Source organism: Bombyx mori, chromosome 28 (assembly GCF_030269925.1).
Source record: "Bombyx mori chromosome 28, ASM3026992v2".
NCBI lineage: Eukaryota > Metazoa > Arthropoda > Insecta > Lepidoptera > Bombycidae > Bombyx > Bombyx mori.
In genome coordinates this window covers 64,140-87,975 of record NC_085134.1, presented here as the reverse complement: position 1 = coordinate 87,975, position 23,836 = coordinate 64,140, and the positions used below count along the sequence as shown (strand labels likewise).

Sequence of the window (23,836 nt, the reverse complement as noted above, 5' to 3'; positions counted from 1 at the left end):
GTTAGTTTGTTTGAACGCGCTAATCTCAGGAACTACTGGTCTGATTTGAAAAATTCTTTCAGTGTTAGATAGCCCATTTACTGAGGAAGGCTATTACTAAGGAGAACTATAGGCTATATAACATCACGGTAAGACTACTCGTAATATAAGCGGAGAACCAATAAAGAATGTTTCAAAATAGGGGTTTAAATAGCTCCTTAACATTCTAAAATATAATTCAAAAATATTTTCACTTTCTACGTAAATGAAGTGGCAGGTAAAATTTAGCGTTATGCCAAAGTAACTATTCCACGCGGACGAAGTCGCGGGCAAAAGCTAGTAGAAAATGTAATTAATCAATCACTACCACTCAAGGATTGAATTACGAAGTAATGCCCTGACTGCTGGTACAGCTGGCCGTTTACACGCTTCTCATTGATGGTGTGTGAACTTCTACAATCGAAAAGCTTAACCGAAGCGTTCGTTGATTAAAGTTAACCTCTGTGCGTGGCACCGGTTCTCTCGTGACGTCATCGCGCGACTCCCGCGCGCTTTTGAGCTTTCAGCCAGACTTCAGTAACGCTTCTAATTTGGTGAGAGAGGGACGCGCGCTTGCTTGTAATTATCTAATTATCGTTCTGTGTACGAAACATTCAAAACATTATTAATATACGCATTAACTATATTCTGTTGTGGTTTTGTATACTATGTAGGTAAAGTACAGTAAATAATAAAGGTAATATATATTATACTTCTACTCAGAATCAATTTACTTTGGACGGGACGAGTCGTACTGCCAGCTACTAACCGATTGATAAGAAGTTTATGAGATCACAACTTTCATGATTAACAGGTTTTATTATTATATTAAGAAGGTTGTATTAACAGGCTTATTAACGAATGCATTTTTTGAGTTGGTTTTTAATTCGTATTTTTAAATCTATAGATGGCCAGAGGAGCTCAAGGAATTGGTGCTTCCCCCTCGTCTGTCGAGGTTAGCTGATATTTGGACAGTCTATGCGTCGTCTATGAGCCGTCTAGGGGTCGATAAGCGCTTAAGCAAAAAAAAAAAATACGCTGAATCACATCACGAGGTTCACGAGCGCGGAAAATTATATACCTACTTAATAAATAGGTACAAAAAAAAATCTCCACAATTTCCATACAAAAGAACAACAAAGAATCGCAAAATAGAGCAAAGCGACAAAAAATATAATAAAATGTAATCCGGACGAGTAACCTTATACTTTGTACACATCGTATTATGTCAGCTTCACCTCAATTGAGTCTTTGTGTCAGTGCGGTCTCACACCGCTCTCCGCGTCGCAGTGAACGATCTCAATCATATGTGGGTTAAGAGACCGCGAAGTGATCGACCGCTTTTTGCACCAATTGATCCCAAAATGATTAACATTATATACTTGACTAGCGACCCGCCCTCGCTTCGCTTCGGAAACTGTAATTTATTATTGATTTCTCCACTATTTAATGGATGTTATTATACATATAAACCTTTCTCTTCAATCACTCTATATATTAAAAAAAACCGCATCAAAATCCGTTGCGTAGTTTTAAAAATTTAAGCATACGCAGGGATATAAGGAGAGAGAAAGCGACTTGTTTTATACTATGTAGTGATAGGTACCACACCTTTCAACTCAATTGAGACATCGACCTCATAGTTCAGGGTCGCGTTGTAGGAACATTGTAAGTCGAGGAACATTTTCTTGTTCGGAGTCCATAGATGAACGAATCCAGTATGTGAATACCGCGGTACTCGAGAGGTGAGGTCAAGAGTTAGTTCAATTTATCTATAATTGCTGGAACCCTTTGAGCTTGAGCACGTGTTCGTAAAAGTGACCTGGACGGTGGAACCCAGCCCGGCCAGCACCACTGAGCGTGTGGGTGTGTGTATGGGAGTGTTGCCAACAGAACATGCGAGTCTGTGCTTATACATATTAAAATTAATAAATTTTTACATGTTGTTGGGTTTATTTAAACAAAATGTTTATCTGTTAAACAATCGTTTTTGTATTTAATTCTTTTAATTCTTTAATAAGTCTGATTGCTCTATAATGTTATTCAATACTTTGTATTAATGTCAATGTTTAAGCCTTTGCCTTTTGTATCGTGTCGAAGCTAATTTTTGTAGGTCTAAAGAACCAAATTTTTTTCCTACCTAAGCTAGAGAGGCTATTTCAGCGTAAACTTAACTAGTAGGTCAGCTTACGGGGCTCAAACCGGAGTGATGCTAACACTGACCCTAGCAAGAGCAGTGCTTCGCAGAATCTACCACCGGATCGGAAACGCGACCCACTGAGAAGATCCGGCGAGAAACTCAGTGGGATGTGAAGAACCATGGCAACAACCCTATGTACACATATTTTACAATAAAAAATTGTAATCCCAGAGCTGGTTGCACGGGCGGGTCCTCCTCGTCCTCGCAGACACCTCGGATGCAGAATGCATCCTGTCTCTTCACTCGTAACTTCTGTAGTTCAGTGTCGACTCAGTTATTGTATAGCTTAATCTTTTTTATTCATCTTTTAAATGAAATTATTATTTCAGCATTCAACATTTACAAACTTCAATTAGATACTTACAATATATTAAACGGGGAAGTGATTCAGAAAGGATCTAACCCGCTCGATCTATTCAGTCGGCAAGCACTCACCATTGTGCGACACGTAATGTTTGTTCAACAAAAAGCCTAATTACAGAAGCGCAGACGTTTTTACGAGTAAAAAGCTCAATAAATACAATAATCCTTTGATGTAATCCATTGTGGCGGCCGCGGCGGCTCGGGGGGCTGTCGATATTGTAACTGCACGCTTCATGACTCTCTATAGCTCGCTACTGAACACTTAGAGATCGGCAGTCACTTACTTGACTACTGAAATAAATATTCATTCACTTTTATATCATTAACGTGTGAACGAGCTAACCGACCACGGGTCTAGAGTATTATTTTTATTTTTTTTTGTAGCCAGACGAGCGTACGGCCCATCTGATAGTATGTGGTAACCGTCGTTCATGAATGTCAGAAATACAGATTTGGAGTGCTGTACGCTAAGGTCATGAGTAATGTCTTATGCATTGAATAATAAACTTCTAATTATCATTTTTAAGTATTTTTATCATCTATACTAATATTATAAAGAGGAAAGATTTGTTTGTTTGTTTGTTTCGAATAGGCTCCGAAACTACTGGACCGATTTGAAAAATTCTTTTTCCATTAGAAGCCGACATTGTCCCTGATGAACATAGGCTACTTTTTTTAATTTTTTTTTATTTTATTTTTTTGGTTTCATGTGTGTTTTAATGTTTCCGAAGCGAAGCGAGGGCGGGTCGCTAGTTTTTTAAATAAAATCGGTAGCTAAAAAACAAATTGTTTTAACTACAAGGTTTAAACTGGTTTTAAAAAATTTGTAATTGATTGATATCACTGGTAGAAACATTATTTGCACGTACTTCAGTGATAGCTCGGAAATGCAGACTATTCTTGTAAAACGCGTAATACAAGCATGGTGCAAGATAGAAAATGAATAACTCTCGAGCTTAGAAACTTTAAAGTTTAGTAACTTATTATTAAATAAAGATAGTATGATATTTTTAGAGAAGATATTTTAAAATATTTAGAAAGAGTTACCTAATAGTTCTCGGATATAGTTTAATTAACACTGATTTTGTGATCTTCAATGGCTTCTCTCAGATTCCAATCAGTAGCTGGGGGCTCTGTCCAGCATTTTGTTCAGTACTCCTGAAGAAGAGAAGAATTAGTAGAACGTTCTGAAATATACACTTTTAGGATATTTATAAAACCAAATTACTTAGTGGTTTTTATTCGTGTGGAGACATTACTGGAGACTTCTCGATTGGATTTTAGCAAAGTGCCATATCGATTAGAAGGATTAGGATCAAAGGAGTCACCTCCCAGATACCACTTCAAATATCCCACTCTGAGAAGATCCGTCGAGACACTCAGCGGGCTGATGCATGGCTTAGGTTGCACGTCAAACTCTTTGTCGAGTTCGGTTAGCACCGTTGTACGTGAGCAATGTAGATCTGCACCACAATCTTATATTAATTAATTAGAGCCGATAATTGAGTATCAGAAGACAACGTCGAAACGTGGACAGCGTGGCTGCCAGTAGCTACGTACCCCATTCAAAAAAGTAAATGTTATAGCATATCATTTCGTATTCTCCCGATTTATTCTCGGTGCTTTTAGGCCTCTCAAGCGCCGGCCACCGTTTTCGTCGAACCCGTTGAATGCGACCAAGGTTCGTCGTGAAACTTAACCCACAGACACAGCCCGATGAGTTTCTCGCCGGATATTCTCAGTGAACGAAGCACTCTCTTAATAGGGTGCTAGGGTTAGTGCTAGCGGAGTCACCAGGCTGAGCCTCCTGAGATCGCCTGCACATTAGGTGAATCTACGATACACCTCGAATTTACCAGATTTGGTAAACAACATTTTTTTTTGTGTAAGTGCGATAAGTCATCTACGATCTTTAAATTGTAGAATATGTTGTATTTATTATCTACGACTAAGCAACCACCCAGCTCCCAATCATTCCCCGTGCCCCTCCTTGCCGCCCCGCTACGACTTCTCTCACTATTTTGTCGCGCCTCAAAGACCTGTCGCTGTCATTCAAGGACAACAGCAACGCCAGGTGCACAGCCGGGCCGTCACCAAGAACTTCTTTCACAGGACGTGACATGTCACTACATGCTCAACCACCACACGCTCTTAATCGTTATACTCACTGGGTTTCTTAAATGGCTTTCATATGCACCGCACATCGATCCCACAAGCCATTACTGGTCCAGCTGGGTATCCTAGAAAGCCAACCGTACTGCCTGACTGGCTATTGGCTGCGATGGGCGACGTAGTAACGATGTACAGGTGGTAGGACCTCTTGTGAGTTCGCACGGGTAGGTATCACCACCCCGTGTATTTCTGCCCTGAAGCAGTATTGCGTTTCGGTTTGAAGAGTGGGGCAGCCGTTGTTACTATACTGAGACCTTAGAATTCATATTTCAAGGTGGGTGGCACATTTACGTTGTAGATGTGTATGGGCTCCAGTAACCACATAACACTAGGTGGGCTGTGAGCTCGTCCACCCACGCAATAAAAAACAAAAAAGTAGCTGACGACTCTTTCAAATCATTGGGTAAGGCGTCTCCGGGTGGTCGCGCGGTTAGTTGCAGTGTTGTCGGCGGTCGCCACTCCTCCCTCCCCTGGGTCCTGTTGGGAACGAGGCTCTGACACTCTAATGAAGAGTACAGTAGAGTCGGATCTTGTAGAATACTAGTCTCCGAACAAAAAAAAGGATACTATTCTTTATATAAGAATTATTTTGTGTAAAATACCTACAGAACCATTTACTAGTAGCTTGGCACTTATGTTAATAACTATGTCAGCGGGCGGTCTTCAACACATGGGACTGTTACAATATGTACTCCGTAATACTGTAATGATGTAGTTATTACTGGAATACACTACCATTGTTGCAAGTGACTAAATCGCGCACATAGTTGGTCATTTATTATTTTGTTAATAACTAAACCATTACTTTAGACTTAGAAATCCGAACTTATTAACTGTAATTAAATGTACTTTGTACAGTTAAATGTAACTTTGACAGCCTCATTTGTAGGATATCTAACACATGGGATCCTCTAATCATGAAAATGAAGACCCGAACGAAATAAACTGCCAGACACTTCCTGCCTTCAAGACACTAGTGCTTCGTTCTGTGTGAAATGAAACATAACGTAACGTCCAGAAATAATTGAAGTAGAATGACATGACGGTAGTTGGCACAATGTTCACGACATGTCAACGAATAACCCCTCGATTTGGCGCGATCTCCGTCACGGTACAAGTACTCGACACTAAGGAAATACTTTAATGACAATAAACGCGAAACTGCATCATAATGTGGTAATTTTTTTTATTGCTTAGATGGGTGGACGATCTCATAGCCCGCCTGGTGTTAAGTGGTTACTGAAGCCCATAGACATCTACAACATAAATGCGCCACCCTCCTTGAGATATAAGTTCTAAGGTCTCAGTATAGTTACAACGGCTGCCCTACCCTACCCGTGCGGACTCACAAGAGGTCCTACCACCAGTAAATTGGTCATTGCAATGCGCCAATAGGAGATGAACGTAGCATGGCTCTTCGTTTAGTTAAGCTAAATTATTCTAAAGCTGTAACTTTTCTAACATTTACAATGTCACATCCAGAAGTAATATATCCGTGCTACCTTAAAAGGGTCCGTACTCCACAACCCACATCGAGACCTCAAAACATTGTGTCGCACAGCGCCGCAGCGCCGCAGCGCACTTCCGTCCACCGCCAGCCACACAACAAATTGTAATCTGAACCAATTTCATTGTAAATCTGTGTCATTTCGCGAACATATTGTTGCTATACAATTTATTGTGTAATTGATATGGGAAATGGACTTTTTTTTTTGGTTTTAAAGTAAAAATGTATTATTATGAAGTCTCTTTTCGGATGTAGGAGGCTAATGAATACGTTAAAGGTTTTATTGTACGTGAAATATATCCGATCCTGGATGATTTAATACAGGACTTGTCAGCGAGAGCGAGACGGAGAGACAGCGAGTGAGGGAGAGAGCAAGAGACTATTGTTGTGGTGTTCAGGTTGGAAGCTGGTAGCACCGTTCTCACTCAGGAGTCTTCACGTTGTAGAGCCACGTTAGATAATGTTCTCATAATATTCTGTTTCAAGGTGTGCACCTGCAGTCACGTTGTCTTGTGTATCTGCTGCGGTGCCCGCTTAACATTGTTAGAGCCGTAAGCTCGTCTGCAAATCCTATATTATAAAAGTGAGGAGCTTTGTTTGGCGCCAGACTATCGCCAGGCTTATTGTGATTGTATCCGCTGCTTGGTGACGAATTTTAATCTGCTCCATGTAACAATGATGTTTGACAAACAAAACAAAACCTGCTTAAATTTACTTTCTCCAAGAGTGGAGTTCGTCAACAAAGCTGTAACTCTATTCACAAACGCTTTTAAAAACAATTATTAAAAAATTACGGATTATGGCAAATTTGTAGGAAAAAAATGAAGGGACATAAAAACTCCTAAAGATGTCATCCAGATTGTAAAATAATTAGCTTCCTTTGTCAAAACAACACTTTAGCGATTGGCAACAATAGGGGCTGACCGCGGGCCCCTCCCGGTAGCGGCGGCCCGCGCTCGACCACCCAGCCTGCTTCACTTTAATCCTGGCACGTTTACCTGGTGGAAGCCTTCCTTCACACTTAACACGGATAATAACTTTTAAATGTTAAATTACTATAAAGAAAACGAAAGTTGTCCCGGTGAGAATAGTATGTAATCACATTGTTATCATTTATGGATCTACATTAAGGTGGATACTAGCATAATATACGTAGGTGGAATGGCGCATGGTTCTCCCGGTATTAAGCGGCTACCTGGGCTCATATATAACAAATAACGAACTCCGTCAGCTTGAAGAATGTTTGAGTCAACTAATTGTCAGATTTTGAAACTTGATTTATTAACAGTTTATCTGTTTCGCCTATACTATGATCCATTTTAGACCTTAAATATCATTGACTTCATAAGATAGAATTTTGAAGTGAAAACTTCTTTAGAATGGTTGTGATTTCAAACCGGATGCAACGGAAAAAACGACAGGTAAGAGACACAAATACAAAAATGTGTAGGATGAAGCCAGCAAAGAATGAGACAGAAATATACATACTATTTAATACAACGCCATCTGTGAGATTTTTTAATACTAACGTGTGTATGAATGCTCTTGTAGTGAATTTTAATTTAGGATTATACCTGAAATTAAAATATCAATTCACGGAGGGCGCTACCTTACAATTATTTACTAATGACAAAATTTTACATATACTTAAGACCTTTAGGATAATTGTATTTTAATTTTGGAAGGTTTCACTTCTACCACGTGTGAATTGCACACATTTTGTTTTTTTTATTTATTAATTAATACATTTTTTTTATTTAGTTTTTCTTGATATTTGTCTTGAAAGCACGGAACAAAGCTGTTTCCATTTTTTTGTTACTGATGACAGTAAAGCTCATGTATAGCTACAAAAAAAATGTGTGTCGACAGTCAGACGAGAACATGCCGCGTAACTGTTTTCTATTTTCGTATTTAGATAAAGAGTGGTATTAAAATTAACAAACCGCAATACGGGAACCTTTCATGAACGGATTTATTTTGTTGACAATACGAAGGTATTAAGATGACAATAACACGCACACCTATTATATTATATGTATTATTATGTCGTTTAAGGAAACGCGCCTGAACGCTCGCTTTCACGTAGCTGGCTGTTAGCTGCATCACTGGGAGAGAGCGATGCAGTGGTCACTAGTGAGCCGATGTGAGTCCGCGTGGGGCTCACGGGAGCACTGCGTTGCGAAAGTCGACAAGGTTTTGTGTCCGAATTTATTTATACGAGTATTTTCTGTGCGTATTCTTGAGACTAAGAATTTTGTCTTTGCGATTTTGTACTTTGTCCGAGTCTAGTCATGAAACTATAGCTTAATGCATAATGGAGAAAAAGATAACTACAGAATTACAAGGGTTCTGTAAGAAATGCATTTAGGAAGTTTTAGTCTATTTAATAATTACATGCGCAGCGCGGGCTCAGCCATGGACAGACCTCAGACGCACCTAGTTAGAACTGTTAGGGCCTCCCTCGGCCGCGCTCGGGACTGGGTAGTAATCCTTGCCCTCCTGGTAGAGTTCCATAACCCATAGACACAGCCCACTGAGTTTCTCGCCGGATATTCTCAGTGGGTCGCGTTTCCGATCCGGTGGGCGATTCTGCGAAGCACTGCTCTTGCTATGATTCGTGTTAGCAACATCGTCAGGTTTGAGCCCCGTGAGCTCACCTTCTAGTTAAGGTTACGCTGAAATAGTCTCTCAAGGCTATCAGCTTAGGTAGGAAAAAAAAGAGCTCCATAGTGAGCTCATCCGTCGTAGTCAAGCGATAAGGTCGATGGACTAGCCACGAACCTTCCACCCCAAAAAACCTAGTCAAGCCTAGTCGTACAATAATACGCAAGTTTCAGTTTTGAAGGTATTTAATAAAACTCTCCGTCCGAGAGCTTCATAGCGTAGAGATGCAGGGACCTGAACTCGCAGTACTGGTTGGTGCACCAGCCGCTGTGCCCGTCCGTGCAGCGGCAGGAGTCGCACTCGTCCATGTACTTCTCGCCGGGGATGCACTTGAAGAACGGGTTCTTGATCACTGGAACACCACCACCAAATGGCAATTCAATCCATAGCGTAATAATATTATTTTTATTTTTTTTATTGCTATAATGTGTGGACGAGCTCACGGCCCACCTGATGTTAAATGGTTACCGGAGACCATGGACATCTACAGCGTAAATGCGCCAACCACCTTGAGATATAAGTTCTAAGGCCTCAGTATAGTTACAACGGCTGCCCCACCCTTCAAACCGAAACGCATTACTGCTTCACGGCGGAAATAGGCGGGGTGGTGGTACCTATCCGCGCGGACTCATAAGAGGTCCTACCACCGGTAATTACGCAAATTATAAATTTTGCGGATTTGATTTTTATTACACGATGTTATTCCTTCACCGTGGAAGTCAATCGTGAACATTTGGTGAGTACGTATTTCATTAGAAAAATTGGTACCCGCCTGAGGGATTCGAACACCGATGCATCGCTAGATACGAATGCACCGAACATCTTATCCTTTAGGCCACGACGACTTTATTTGTTAGAAAATGCTGGATCAGTGTCTATATCACTCGCAAAACCGCGTGTCCAGCGCGATCGTATGTGTGATATGTGTATGTTCCCTCTACTGGTGGTAGGACCTCTTACTGATGGTAGGACCTCTGTACTGGTGGTAGGACCTCTTGTGAGTCCGCGCGGGTAGGTACCACCACCCTGCCTATTTCTGCCGTGAAGCAGTAATTCGTTTCGATTTGAAGGGTGTGGCAGCCGTTGTAACTATACTTGAGACCTTAGAACTTATATCTCAAGGTGGGTGGCGCATTTACGTCGTAGATGTCTATGGACTCCAGTAACCACGTAACACCAGGTGGAAAAAGAAGTAGTAGAGCAGCTGTATGCAGTATGTATGACGTGTTACCGGTGCACCTGAGGCACGGCGTGCTCCTCTCGCAGAGCGCGGTGACGGTGGGCTCGCAGTACACGCACGAGGGCATGGAGCGACACGCGCCGGAGTCCTGCGCCTCGCACAGCAGACAGTTCTTGTTTTCAGGGACCAGCGTCAGCGAGGTCTCCTCCTCCCAGTACTGGTGAGGGGGCTTTGGCTTCATGAATTGGGACACTACGTAACTACGAAATCATATAAACATGTTCTATACTAATATTATAAAACTGAGGAGTTGGTTGTTTGTTTGAACGCGCTAATCTCAAGAACTACTGCTCCGATTGGAAAAATTATTTGAGTATCAAATAGCTTTTGAGAGGTTCCGTTGCGTGCGCTGCGGAAACGATTAAAGTTACGCTAAAATAATGTATGACAAAATTGTTCCCCTTTCAAAGTTTAAAAAAAGTCCGCGACAGCATATGTCTATATTTAAAGGTTAGCTCACTATAACGTTTTTTATGGTAACCAAATTTGTTCTAAAATAAAGCATTATTCGTGAAGGTGTTTTTATAAAGATAATATTAATCCCTATCCAAACAAATACATTATTGATTACAACATTGAAACACCCAAATCACTTCAAGGTAGGCTTTGACAATTATAGATTTTTCTGGATTTCTCCAGGAACCCATCATCAAATCTTGATGATTACAGGACCATTCGGGAAGTCTACCCTTTCGAACAAAAAAAAGAAAAAAGAATTATCAGAATCGATTCAAGCATTCTCGAGAAATCGATGAACATACATAGATAAAAAATTATGGTCGAATTGATAACTTCCTCTTTTGAAGTCGGTTAAAAATCGTGATTTTGGTTCCTTAATTTGGGTCATGGACATTAGCAGTACCAGTAAATAAAACGTGCTCTAGGTCCCGCGACTTTTACTAGCGCAATAATAAATGTTCACATTGCTTTCGTAATTTTTTCGTAAAACTAGTGACGTCAGCATTCGGGACCAGGCTACCTAGAGCTGCGTTGTCAAGCGTCCACGCAGTAAACAAGTCTCATGATGTTGTAACAATTACAAAACATTACGTTGAAACGGATGTAGACGACAGGGTAGACTAATATTGAAATGGAGCAAAAGAACTTACGCTTGAGATCCCGGTCTATACACCGGAGGCGACTCCTCACCAGTCCCTCCCACTGAGCTGAGGGTGCCGGGAAGGGGGGCGCCGTGGATGCGAGATACACGCGGATCTAACCAGTAACATCATCAGTTTGATATTTTACCACAAACATACTGGCCCATCTGGTGTTAAACGGTTACCGGGGACTTGAGGTCTATATCTCAATTGTACAATTATAACGCTAATTCCATTATTTGCAGGTTTCATGTTTTTGGGACACGACGTTATTACTTCGTCGCAAAATATGGTACCTTTCTGCAGGATTTAAACACCGGTATAGTCGCATGGCTGGGTACGAGTACACTGGGCACCTTATCTTCTAGACCACAACGATTTCATATATCAGCTAGACGTTCGAATAAATTTAGGATCAAAATGGTGCGTTACCTAGTCCCGATTAGAATAATTCGTCCCAAGAGGGGGCGATAGCATCCGAAAGACCTAATTTATTTAGAAAGTAAATTCGTTTCCTGTATATAGAATGACCAAGGATTGAACTCACCTTCCCCGTAACACAGCACCTGACCGAAAATCGCTAAACCGACCAACTCAAATAATCTTTGGAACATATTGTATCGCAGCACCATTGTTATGTTAGTGAACGTCGTTGTGGATTACATTGCTCAATCGCTCCAATTACCGCACAGCACTGATTGTACAAACGTACAGGCTGATGTTCTGGCATTCATAAAATTCTATTCAAACGATAGCTGTATACTTTTGTTTATAAGTCGGTTTTGCTGGAATAGGTCCATTCCACTCCCAACCCCCTCCCCGTTAAGAGGTCTATTGAGGACCGGGAAGCTACGCTCTCCGAGCATTACACCAGCGTGCACGGTGGTACAACCATCGTGCGGGTGACGCGACCCGCTGAGAAGACCCGGCGAGCGATCTCAGTGGGCTGTGTTTATGGGCTAGTTCGCACGTCGAACCCTTCGTCATAATCGACGAGTTCGACGAGGACGGTGACCGGTGCTTAAGGGGTCTAAAAGCATCGAGAGTAGATCTGGGGGATCCGACAAGACATGTTTCGGGTGACGGTGGATTTGCGTTGCCTCATTGCGGTCGGACAAGAAAACTACGCATTGTAGCCAAGCCAAAGCATTTAAGCTGTGTTATCTTCATACGTATTCAGACCACGCTGTAGAGACCAATAAACATAAAATAATTGGTTTTTAGTTTACTTTTTGACGATGGTGATTTAAATCACAATGGGCTAAAAACTTCGGTCACTAATGGTCACTGGTGGTGATGACTTGGTAGCACTGACGTTACTGCTGGTCAGTTGCCCCTGCTGGGTTTGCATGTTCACTACAGAGATGAACCATTGTGCGTCACAATTCCATGGGGTATCCTTGCAACCACCGCTGGTAGCGATGGTGGAATCGTCGACCTCCTGCACAAGTAATTCTTCACAAAACATTACCTTATTGATTGTAAACTCAGACAAGCGGAGCCATACAGCAGTGTTGCTCGATAAACCAAAAAAAGCTTTTAATATTCCACGAAATTACATAAAGCACTCTGTCAAACTGGAACCTAATTACAGTTTTATCTGTGGAGCTTACCGCTGGAGGCTCATTACCTGAATGTTATTGAACGCGTCGAGCGGATCTATTCATTATCTTTGGGCTTTTTATTATTATTTTATTAGAGCAATATAACATCATATTTAATGATATTATTATGTTATTCAAAGGGAGCCAATATGGCATACGGTAGGGTTGAACAACAGTTTGTGTCAATGATATAATCATTGTATAAATCGCATATTTTGCATTGGCATTTACAGGTGGCAGAGCATCTTGTAAGTCCGTCCGTACCGATCTGCCTATTTTTGCCTTGAAGCAGTAATTCGTTTCGGTTTAAAGGGTATTTATTAGAAGGGAACTAGTTTTTAGAACAATGTATTTTGGGCTCTCTACATATGCTCAGTAGTGCTGTCCCGGCAACGGGTCCTGTGCGGACGCTAGCACAGCGTAACGCCCGCACAAAGTGCGCACACCTGAGGCGCACTACTAACATCTTTTTTTTATCGCTTAGATGGGTGGACGAGCTCACAGCCCACCTGGTGTTAAGTGGTTACTGAAGCCTATAGACGTAATCTACAACGTAAATGCGCCACCCCCCTTGAGATATAAGTTCTAAGGTCTCAGTATAGTTACAAATATATTATTCACAAAAAACTTACAACACGTAGACTTAGACTTTGTTCTAGATCAGAGAATCGTAGTTCAGGAAAGCTCACGAAACACGAGCAGGTGAGGCAAATACGGTTATCAACGTAACGTGTCGTTTCATTATTAAAAGTTATCATTATATCATTATGTGTTATCATTATATTATGATAATTCAGCGCGACTTATCAGACACGTGTTCATTCTCAGCGTGGAGTGCGCACGTGTCGATAAAACTGATCAATTACTTTAACTAAACAATTAAGTATGTGTCTATATTTAAATTATCATAACATCACATTCGATACTGGTTTTGGTTGTTAACTTGACGAAAGCGGATGCCCTTCCCAATAGTAGCTCTCCGAGTCGCAGAACTCACAGCAGAATGTTAATGCCGTCACCATCTTGGGGTACATGGTCGGCATTCAGTTTGATTGTATAAAGACTGTCCATGTTCATTGTGACTGTCCATAAAGACTTCAAACTGAAACACAAGACTGATTTGCGGCAGAAATAGACCGAATGGTGGTATCTTGGGTGGGTACCATCCCGCAGCACGATCCGGTACTTGGCATCAGCCCGGAGCATGGAGCCTGGAGCATGACGCATGAGCTGGACAGCGCAAGCAGCTCCTAACCCTCTCGCCGCCGCTTCCGTGTTCAAGCACAAACGGTTTCATCCGTCCCCAAACGACACGCCTTTATTAAATTAAATACCATGAGTCCCGGGGCAGGAGACTATACAACATCGTGTTCGCTAAGGAATACTTCTTCGAGTTTCTCGAGAAAGATCTGTTGTCTCCACATCCGAGCTCGCTGCATACGCGACAGAAGCGCCACGCTCCGCGGACCCCTCGATCATTTCATTTATTATATTTTAACTGCGAACGATTCTGGTTTTATTGAATTATAATTATTGCTTACCGAAAATAACCAACGTGAGTAACATAACCTCAATGTGAAGTAGTTTTAATCATAACATAGAATCACAATTAAACACTACAGAAGGCTAAGTGAACAAATATACAAAAAAAAGTGTGGTGTCGTGGGACACCGGATAGGAACGAAGATCCTTATTATAAAACTATACTTGAGACCTTAGAACTTGTATCTCAAGGTGGGTGGCGCATTTACGTTGTGGATGTCTATGGGCTCCAGTAACCACTTAACACCAGGTGGGCTGTGAGCTCGTCCAACCATCTAAGCAATAAAAAAATAAAAAAATTAAGTTCTATCTGAGGTATAAAGAAAATAAAACTGGAGGTTTCGCAACAACCCACGGTCATTCGGTAACGTGCGAACTTGCTTGCGTGCGTGGATGAAGTGTACCACAATAATGTGGTACGGTTGTTTGCATAAGAGTTAGTGTATCGCGCAAACGAACGCTCTGAGATCGTGGTTAATGAATGATAAAAAATATGTTATTTTTTGTGCGTTATTACAAAGTTAAGTCGTACACTGTGTGCATTACTAATAAAAATCTTACGTTACGGACGTTTTTTCTCGGTTAGAGTACCTCTCCGCACCGTCCCTTTAAGCAACTTTGTTCCAAAAATCGTACGAATATTTTATGAAATAGTTACACACGAGCTGATGCGCAGACCGGCACACGAGAGATTCTATATGTTTCATAGAGTGTTTTCTGGACCATACCAACAACACACTCTATCAAATATTTACGAAGTCTCGGGCTGTATTTTGTGCTTCGATGAGAGAAATCAATCAGGTGATGACCTCTCATAAACGAACCTACCTTCAATTGCTCGAATCCTATAGCGATAAGCAAACACAATACTAATGCAAAATACAATTAAATCCTTAATTTAGCTTCATTATGTACCACGAAATTAATTAAATAGAATTTGCTTTTCTCACGAAAGTCACACATTCACTGGCTTGTCAATAATTAATCTGTGCAAATATGTGCAGCCGAGTGTACGTATTGTTGTAACGCGAACAAATCAAATAACCATGCGACTACAGCTATGAGCTTAAACCCATGCGGCATTCACTATTCATTGTGTTACTTTTTGGCTTTAAAATTGACCAATTTAGAGGTAGAGGTGGTCTTTTTGTTTAAATGACTAAGTTTATCGTATATTGTTTTAATGAATTTAAAATCATAGTCATTATAGTAAAATTATAATCTTAGCAAGGGAACACGGCAGGTTGTTTTAATTTGGTCAGGTTGTGTGACGGAGATGAATTTATTGGTTTCGCGTGGGAACCGTGGGGTGAAATGATTTCGTATCTCCAATAAACGTATTGTCGTAATGTGCAGCCTCCCCCATCTCCCCCGCCCAGTCACACCGGTGACTGCCCTGAGATAATATCTTCATTAGTTTCGACGTAACGCTTATAATATAAATTAGAAGCACGCGTGGAAAGCGAACCAACACTACAGAGTAATGATGATTGGGATTTAGACCAGCTTGACTGTATGTGGTTACCATCACCGAGGACATCGGTAATGGTATGGGCACAATCTAGATGCACCACTAAGGTGGACTTGTCAATCTTTTTGTTTATATAGGTGAACGATCTCACGGTCCATCTGGTGTTAAGTGGTTGCCGGAGCCCATAGACATCAACAATGAAAATACTGTCATTTACCTTGAGAAATGAGTTCTATGCCCCAATATAGTATAACGGTTGCACCACCCTTCAAACCGAAACGCTTTATCTGTGCGGACTCAGAAGAAGTCCTAGCACCAGTTTAGAAAAAAAACTGAAATAAATAAAAAAAAAACAATAAGCTTAGATAATAAGGTGATGTTTATAATAGCAGTTTATTGAATATAAACGAAATGAGACGATAAACAAATAAAGGCGAGCGCACACAAACAAGGGTGACAACAAAACCGGGGAAAACTGAATGATGTCCGGGTGGATGAAATTACCCGGGTAAGGCGGCTTATGACCGGAATCGATAACCGATGATTGCAATAAAACCGGCGGCTGTTTGTGGAGTCTCGCCCCCCGCGCCCCCGCGCGACCCCCGCACCCCCCCGCCTACAGTTTAGACGATATTAAGTTTATACAACGATTTGTATTACACCGGGGACGCACTCTCGGCAGTGTCTCAACGGCGACATTCGTTCTTGTGAGTTGAGTGAGACCCGCCACTCGCCAGTGACCACGGACCGCACCGCGCCGTGAGGGGCTGACTGCCTCCGACCCTTTAACTACATTGTCGACAAGTTCACAATCTAGTTAAAACACATTTGCCATATATATTTGTATGTGTTTTATTTTGTTACTGTTTTGTAAATTTCAAGTTCTTAATTTCACTTATCTTTGGTTCAGTATCTACTCATGTGTTTTGTTAATGTTGGAAACTTGTTTGGTTTATCTGCCTATAATAGTACCTATTTGGATGTAGTGTAATGTTAGTTTCCCTAATAAATAGAAATATAAATCAATATTTTACTTTTGTGTTTTAATAAGCAGCGCGGGGTCGGTACAGGAGGAGGAGGACGTCGGTACAAAGAGGATATAGCAGCGCACTGCAACCACCGCCGACCTCCGCCGTAGTTGGGGCGCATTGTGAGCCCGCACGGATAGGTCCCATCGAGCTGCCCATTTCCGCCGTGGTAACGCAGCTATACAATAGAATTGCAACTTCGGCCTCATGTCTCAAGGTAGATTGGTAGATTTCGACATTCACGTGGTGGTGTCTATGGGCTCCGATAACCGCTTTACATCAGGCGAACTGTGAGCTCGTCCACCCATCTATGTCCAATCAATAAATAATAAAATAAAATGATTGCTGTGTATACAATGAGAGCGAGGACAGTGAGCTCCGCGCCTTAATTCCGTCATTGATTGTGTCAATAGCCACCCCACGTTTAATATCGGTTCACTTTTACTCTCAAATCTCTTGTGCACATGTCACATGCTTTATATTAACACTCTTTTATTAAGTGAACGTCGCGTCGATATTAAAGGGGTTTCTACAAGTGCATCTCTGTAACTTGTTCCTTAGATAGGCGCTAACTGAATTCATTATGATAATGTATTTCGGATTATTTGAAAGAACGTATAATGGCGAAGCTATTCGTACCGCTCATCATAATTTATTACTATTTGAAATAAGTCAATTTCCTTTGTTTTATCACATAACAAACAAGTATATGTACATATGTATTTATTTAATAATAATTGAGGAATGAATAGACTCAACGCTGGCCACATCGAACGCCTAGAGACTGTGTGGGATTTTTTGGCGGGAACGCGAGGAGTGAAGTTGTGTGATTTGTTTTATTTTATCTATTTAGTGTTTCTTCAGGTTTAAATGTGCAGTAACGGTGGTTTATTAACTATTTAGTATCTGTGAAAGTGTACAAATGTGGGAAAAAGAAACAAAGCCGCTGAACGTAACTTCTGGGGATCCTCTAAAAAGTCCACTGGAAAAGTCTCAGTAAACGACCACCATTTTACTGAGATTATATTTCATCCCAAATATCATCTCATCTCATTTCGTTTCATGCCATGTTTCTTATTAACCAGCCTCATTTCATTTCATTATATCATTTTTCATATAAAAAAGTTTTCATTAAAATTAAAGTAAGACTTGATCTAAAGGTCTTAGTTACCAGGTCATAAAATCCCTTTAAAAAAAAAGGGGCTGTATGTCGACCTGAGAGCTCCGACGAAGACGCTTCACCAGGCGACGGAGGCTCGGCCCGTCTATGCTGGCTACACTCAAAGAGGTTCAATACTATCGAACAGGTCCAGGTATTGAAAAAAAGAAATGTTCGATTGAGTATTCAGAATGTTTTAATGAAACATCGTTAGGGTTGTAATTGACGAGTTTACAATGATAGCCACAACACGCGACTGTAGAGAATACTCACTCGCTATATTTTAGTATATACTGGTAGACTTTAGCTTTAGCTCTAGAAGCTTTCAATCATTTTATTTGTTTTGATGTGATTGTTGCTGTGCTAATATTATTACAAGCGGAACAATATTGTTTCGATGCTAACGTTGAAAGCTGCTGCTAACTGAGCGATGTGTTGAGTGTCGTCAACTTCCACTATCGGCTCTAATACGTGGTTGTTGACTTTAGTTTTCGGTGAGCACGGAGTTTATATTAGTATCAAAATTTTCATGTCGGAAGCGTTCCAAGCAATCGAGTCGCTTGAAGGGCTCACTTCGCACACGTCACTAATGTTGAGAGCCGTTAGTGCGGCATTGTTACCACATAGGCACTTGTATTCCATAATGAATCGTATTTGCATCGCCTAGATATTAATGAAATTATACAAAATATGTAGTAAAACAAAAACAGTAATGAATAAATCAATGACTGATTTCATAACAAACAGATTTTCATATTTAATTTAAATAAAATTCGCTAAACATTTCAGTGAGTAAATGTCGATTTATAATATCTGTTTATTAATGCAGATTTATTATTTATTTATTTCTGTCCCACTAATATATGTGGTGCAGAAATCGCTTGAACGCACTTCACAGTAGTTCACAGGCTCTTACTCATGAACTTAAATTATACGAAGGCTCTACGTAGAGATCTAAAACTCGAACCTTGTCTACTTTTGTAAGAAGAGCATCGTTCAGATAGTAATTGGTGCTTAGCTGTAGATTTAAATATCTTATTTTCTCAGCATCACAGAGCAAGACTCATAAAATATTCCTGTAGTAAGTTGTGGTCTAAGAGTTTAGATAGATTTCAGTAATTTTATATTTCTGGAAATATTGTATAGACATATTGGACTAGGATTGGACTAGTGTGTGGATCTCCGAGTACAGCTTATGAAATATGATTCAAGACATTTGAACAGATTACCGTCAATATTAATCTTTACAAATGCTTGGTTCTAGTCTAGGCACTAGTCGGCAGAGACAGTGTCCACGCCATTCTCTTATTTTATTCACAATAAGAGCGGTGTAATGATGATATCAATTTAATTGTAAGTTTCTTTTTTATTTTGAAGTGTATAAATGTTTCAAGTTTTTAAATGGCTGTTTGAAAATGTATTCTAAAAAAATGTTTCAGTTGAAATTAGATCGTCTTATTTATGTAACAGGAAGACTGATTTACCGGATCCATCATTATTGTTAAAATTTTAAATATCCTTCTGTAGTATCTGTGTTGTGTACAGAACAAAGCGGTTCGTGCGGCGGACGTGTGCATTGTCTCAAAGATGGCGTCGTGAGGCGGGATAATGAGACGGAGGGTAATTAACTACCCGCTTACTGTTCTATTGCAAACAATTTGTATGCTCACGACTGCGACTGTTGATCACAGAGAGGAGAGAGACAGAAACAACGGCGACCGATCCCGCTGATCGCGACGAGGCTTTAAAAATAATTATCTATTATATTCAAGTTTGAAATGTGAATTACAATTCACAATTTGAATAAAGTATGGTGGAATAAAATAAATAATTTTAAGTTCCAATATGAATAGATACATATACTGATATTGCTTCTAACTAGTTATAATGTATACCTATATATTACTTAGGTATATTGATATGGATAGATAATATTGTTTCCTTTCTTTTTCTTCATTACAATATTGATAGGAGTAAGCCCGCCGCATTTGACAAGACAGAAAGATTTCCAGTACACCGAGATACTTACCTGCTGATGCGGAGAAAGCGCCACGGACGGTCGTCTCCTCTATGGGTCGGAGTCATGAACTATTCGAGCAATAAAGCGGAAAGGGATAGCTTCCATCGGAATGTGGTATCTGAGAAGAATCCGCTCTATAGCCTGGACTGTCGACCTGGAGCTCGACCTTCAGCAGTGAAGACCGCAACCAAGAACAAGTAAAATGTTCTAAATTCTTATGCACTAATTAATTGTCTCTTAATATCTTATTTTAATGTATATTTATTGTAAAGATTAGAAAGCATGTGCACAGTTCACGCGACGTGGAAGTGGAACCACAGGTTGCAGTCCGCACATGTAAGTGTTTGTTACTTTTCCATTCATTGTGTTCCATCCAAACCATAGTGGTGCTAAAAGAAATTTAATTTAAAAAAAAAAAATTTTTTTTCCCTCAAACAATGAATCAATAATACCTGATATTACCTCTGACTTTTTACATTAATTCTGTAAATAAAAAGATCGTTGGTACAATCCGCGCATAAACCGTTACTTAATATAGAGTTATTTCACAATATATCATCGAATTGCAGACCATTAAAGAACCAGGGGATAGTGAGTACCTATGCATAATGCTGGAACATATTATATTATATTTTATTTTTAATGTCACTAGTATGGCCATAAATACTGTTACATAAAAACATTGCTATTTTTTCAACTTTTTAATTATTTTGAATTTGGAACAAGTATATTATTTTAAAAACTTCTTTCGATTTTGCGCCATTTCACATATTTTTTCGTGTTCATGATCAAATTACAGTATGGAATGGGTGTTAAAGACAATAGGATTGCAGTGATCGCCTTGCACAAAGTGGGTATAGAGCCGTCGGTCATATTCCAGACACTTCAAAAGCATGGTATCAGCCGTATGTTCGTATATCGTACTATCAACAGATACAACAACACTTCGTCTGTCGACGACTAGAAAAGATTGAGGCAGCCGCGTGCTGTTAGAACTACAAAGGCCCTTAATGTTGTTAAAGAATTCTTCGAGATTATTTTTTTTATTGCATTTGTAGGCAGACGAGCATACGGCCCACCTGATGGTAAGTGGTCACCGTCGCTCATGGACGTCAGCAATGCCAGGGGCAGAGCCAAGCCGCTGCCTACCATACCAGGATATTATATAGGAATTATTATATGGAAGGGAATAAAAGGAATTATTAGGAATTTGCTCCATTAGGAAGCAAAAATGTTATCGCGAGAAAGGAACATTCCCGCTAGGACTCAAAACAATACCTGAAGCTTATCGTCGATAGGTATACAGAACAGGTCACAATCAATCTTTACAATTGAAGAGAGTGGTTCGATCAAAACGCCTTCTGTCGCGATACGCAGGAGAAAGGCACAGAAATATCCTCTTTACCGATAAAAAAAAATTCACTATTGAAGAGCACTAAAATAAGCAAAATGACGGTCACAGTTCTAAAGAAGCCGCTCAAGTTGTCGGAAAGGTACAACGTGGTCATCATCCTGCGTCAGTGATAGTTTGGTGGGGCGTGTCTTATTAAGGCGGCACAAAACTACATTTTTGTGAAAAAGGAGTGCAAACCTTAGCCAAAGTGTATCAAGATACAATCTTGGATCATGTTGTGAAATCTATCAGCAATAGGTACACTTTTTTAAAATAGACCGTGGACTTTCCAGCAGGACTCTGCACCTGGTCACAAGGCACGAACTACCCAAGCCTCACTTGAAACCAACGTTCCAAACTTTATAAGAGTTGAAGACTGGCCCTCATCTAGCCCAGACTTCAACCCTTTAGACTTAAAATTATGGTCAGTTTTACAGGACACTGCCTGTTCTAAACACCACTGCGACATTGAGTCTCTTAAAAAATCTTTGGAGTAAACAGTGGCGAAATTTCTCTTGGAAACAGCACGTAAATCCACACATTCGAAGCCGAAGAGATTAAAGCCTTGTATAAAAGCCAAAGGTGGCCATTTCGAATAGAATATTTTTTTTATTTTTTGCTGAGAATTTAATAAATATCTAGGTATAAATTTTAATAATATTGCATTATGTACTTCATTTATGAAAATGCATTTTTATTTGTAACAGGACTTGTGGCTTATATTAACTTATACCAAACAAAATTAATGCGGTATGTGAAGAGTGAAGATTACAACTGAACAAACCGAAGAGTCGACGCGACGTAGTCAAACTTTAGTCGTATGTAGGTAAGCTGCGTAGGTAAACCGTAACAGTGGCCGGGGATTGTGTCAGCGAAGCGGTTCAGGCGGTACATCGGTAAGCCGTCGAGCAAACAGAACGCGTTAATGTAATTAGCAGCGTCCGCCCACCGGCCCGCCCCGCCCCCTCCCGCCCCCACCCGCGCACGCCACGCCACGCCACGCCACGCTGCGGGGACCTGCCAGCGCCGACATCTCGACATCTCGACCTACCAACTGTCTTACCAGTACCTACATCAAGTCATATTTGAATCACATCATATACTTACCTTTGTAACTTACAGATTTTAAAAAATAAAATAAAAAGTTGAATTATAAATATAACAACATCTGCATAAAGCCGTCCAGTTAAAGTTCCCCTCCCCTTCCTGCGAGTGGGAGGAGATCCCGAGAAGGGGGGAGGTGTAAGTAACAGTTTAAGAAGATTACCGCCCACAGAGGATGTGTTGTGAGGATCTCTTAACTGATATTATGAGATACAGGGATTACAAACAGCCGCCTGGCCGCTCTCCGCACACTAATATAACGGGACACAAACTTATTCGGATCGAAAATACGTGTAGTAATTTGTGGACGGATACTTTGCAGACTCTTACTAATATTAGTTAATTTTCCTATATGTTACTTATGACGAGGCTTGTAGCTCAAAGTAACGATTGTAGGTACTTTTTGACGAAGCATGTTGCTGATAACTCTGTTTCTATAATCTGATGAAGCGTGTTGCGGATAATAACATGTACTTTTAGGTTATTAAAATAATATTTTGTGTAAATTTTTGGAAATAAATAAAATTTTAAGTTTTGTGATTAATTTATTACTAATATCACTTATATTTTCCTGTCTATATTATCAACATGCGTGTCTTTATGTACAGTAGCGTGAGAGGCCAGATCAAGTTTGTTGAACTCACAGTAGCGCTCACAGGAGACAGTCATTAATAGAATAAAGATTTTTAAAATTTTTGATTATCCGATTATTTATTTCCCGATGTATAGAAATCTACAATTGGAACGAAATAACTAGGAGTGGAGTGGACTTGAGGAAAGCTGAGTTTTTTCTCAGCAGAACTAGACCTACAGACGTCAAAACGTATCTACTAAGGAAAAAGTCGTTTGACAAACGGATGAGAACATCGTATGTCATATATCCGTGTTTTTATTTGCGTGTTACATACAGGTGACTCCAAGCCCGTAGATACCTAAATACTAGACTTTCATTAAATTAGTCATATTTAGAATTCGAAAAGAAGAAGAAAAAAGTTGAAAACACTACAGATGGGTAAAACAAGAAAATCGTGAGAGTTAGTGTTTTGGCACCGACACCGTCCAGAACATTCCGCGCGGCGCGGCGGTGCGGTGCGGTGCGGTGGCAGAAGAACTTTTTTGGAAATTAATCTTCCTTCAAACACTCCGCGTTCTTTGTAAAGCAATCGAGCCCCGGGATTACACCCGCGCTCATCTCCGCGGGGGGCGGGGGCGGTAGGGCTGCACCGCGGACTCGCTCTCCTCACAGACAAC

At 40.4% G+C, this 23,836-nt stretch overlaps 1 protein-coding gene across 1 annotated transcript; it reads right to left on the bottom strand.

Moving 5' to 3' along the window:
- Window positions 1–9,091: 9,091 nt before the first annotated feature.
- On the bottom strand, window positions 9,092–10,435 carry LOC134201583 (uncharacterized). Its single transcript, XM_062676718.1, has 2 exons — window positions 10,156–10,435; window positions 9,092–9,276 (listed from the first exon to the last, which is right to left on the bottom strand). The coding sequence occupies exons 1-2, from the start codon at window positions 10,343–10,345 to the stop codon at window positions 9,110–9,112; spliced, it is 357 nt and encodes a 118-aa protein (XP_062532702.1). The 5' UTR covers window positions 10,346–10,435; the 3' UTR covers window positions 9,092–9,109.
- Window positions 10,436–23,836: the final 13,401 nt, after the last annotated feature.

Coding starts and splice junctions, on each gene's coding strand:
- LOC134201583 (XM_062676718.1), bottom strand. CDS start 10,345: ATGAAGCCAAAGCCCCCTCACCAGTACTGGGAGGAGGAGACCTCGCTG. Junction 9,277..10,155: donor GCCGTGCCTCAGGTGCACCG/GTAACACGTCAT, acceptor GTGGTGTTCCAG/TGATCAAGAACCCGTTCTTC.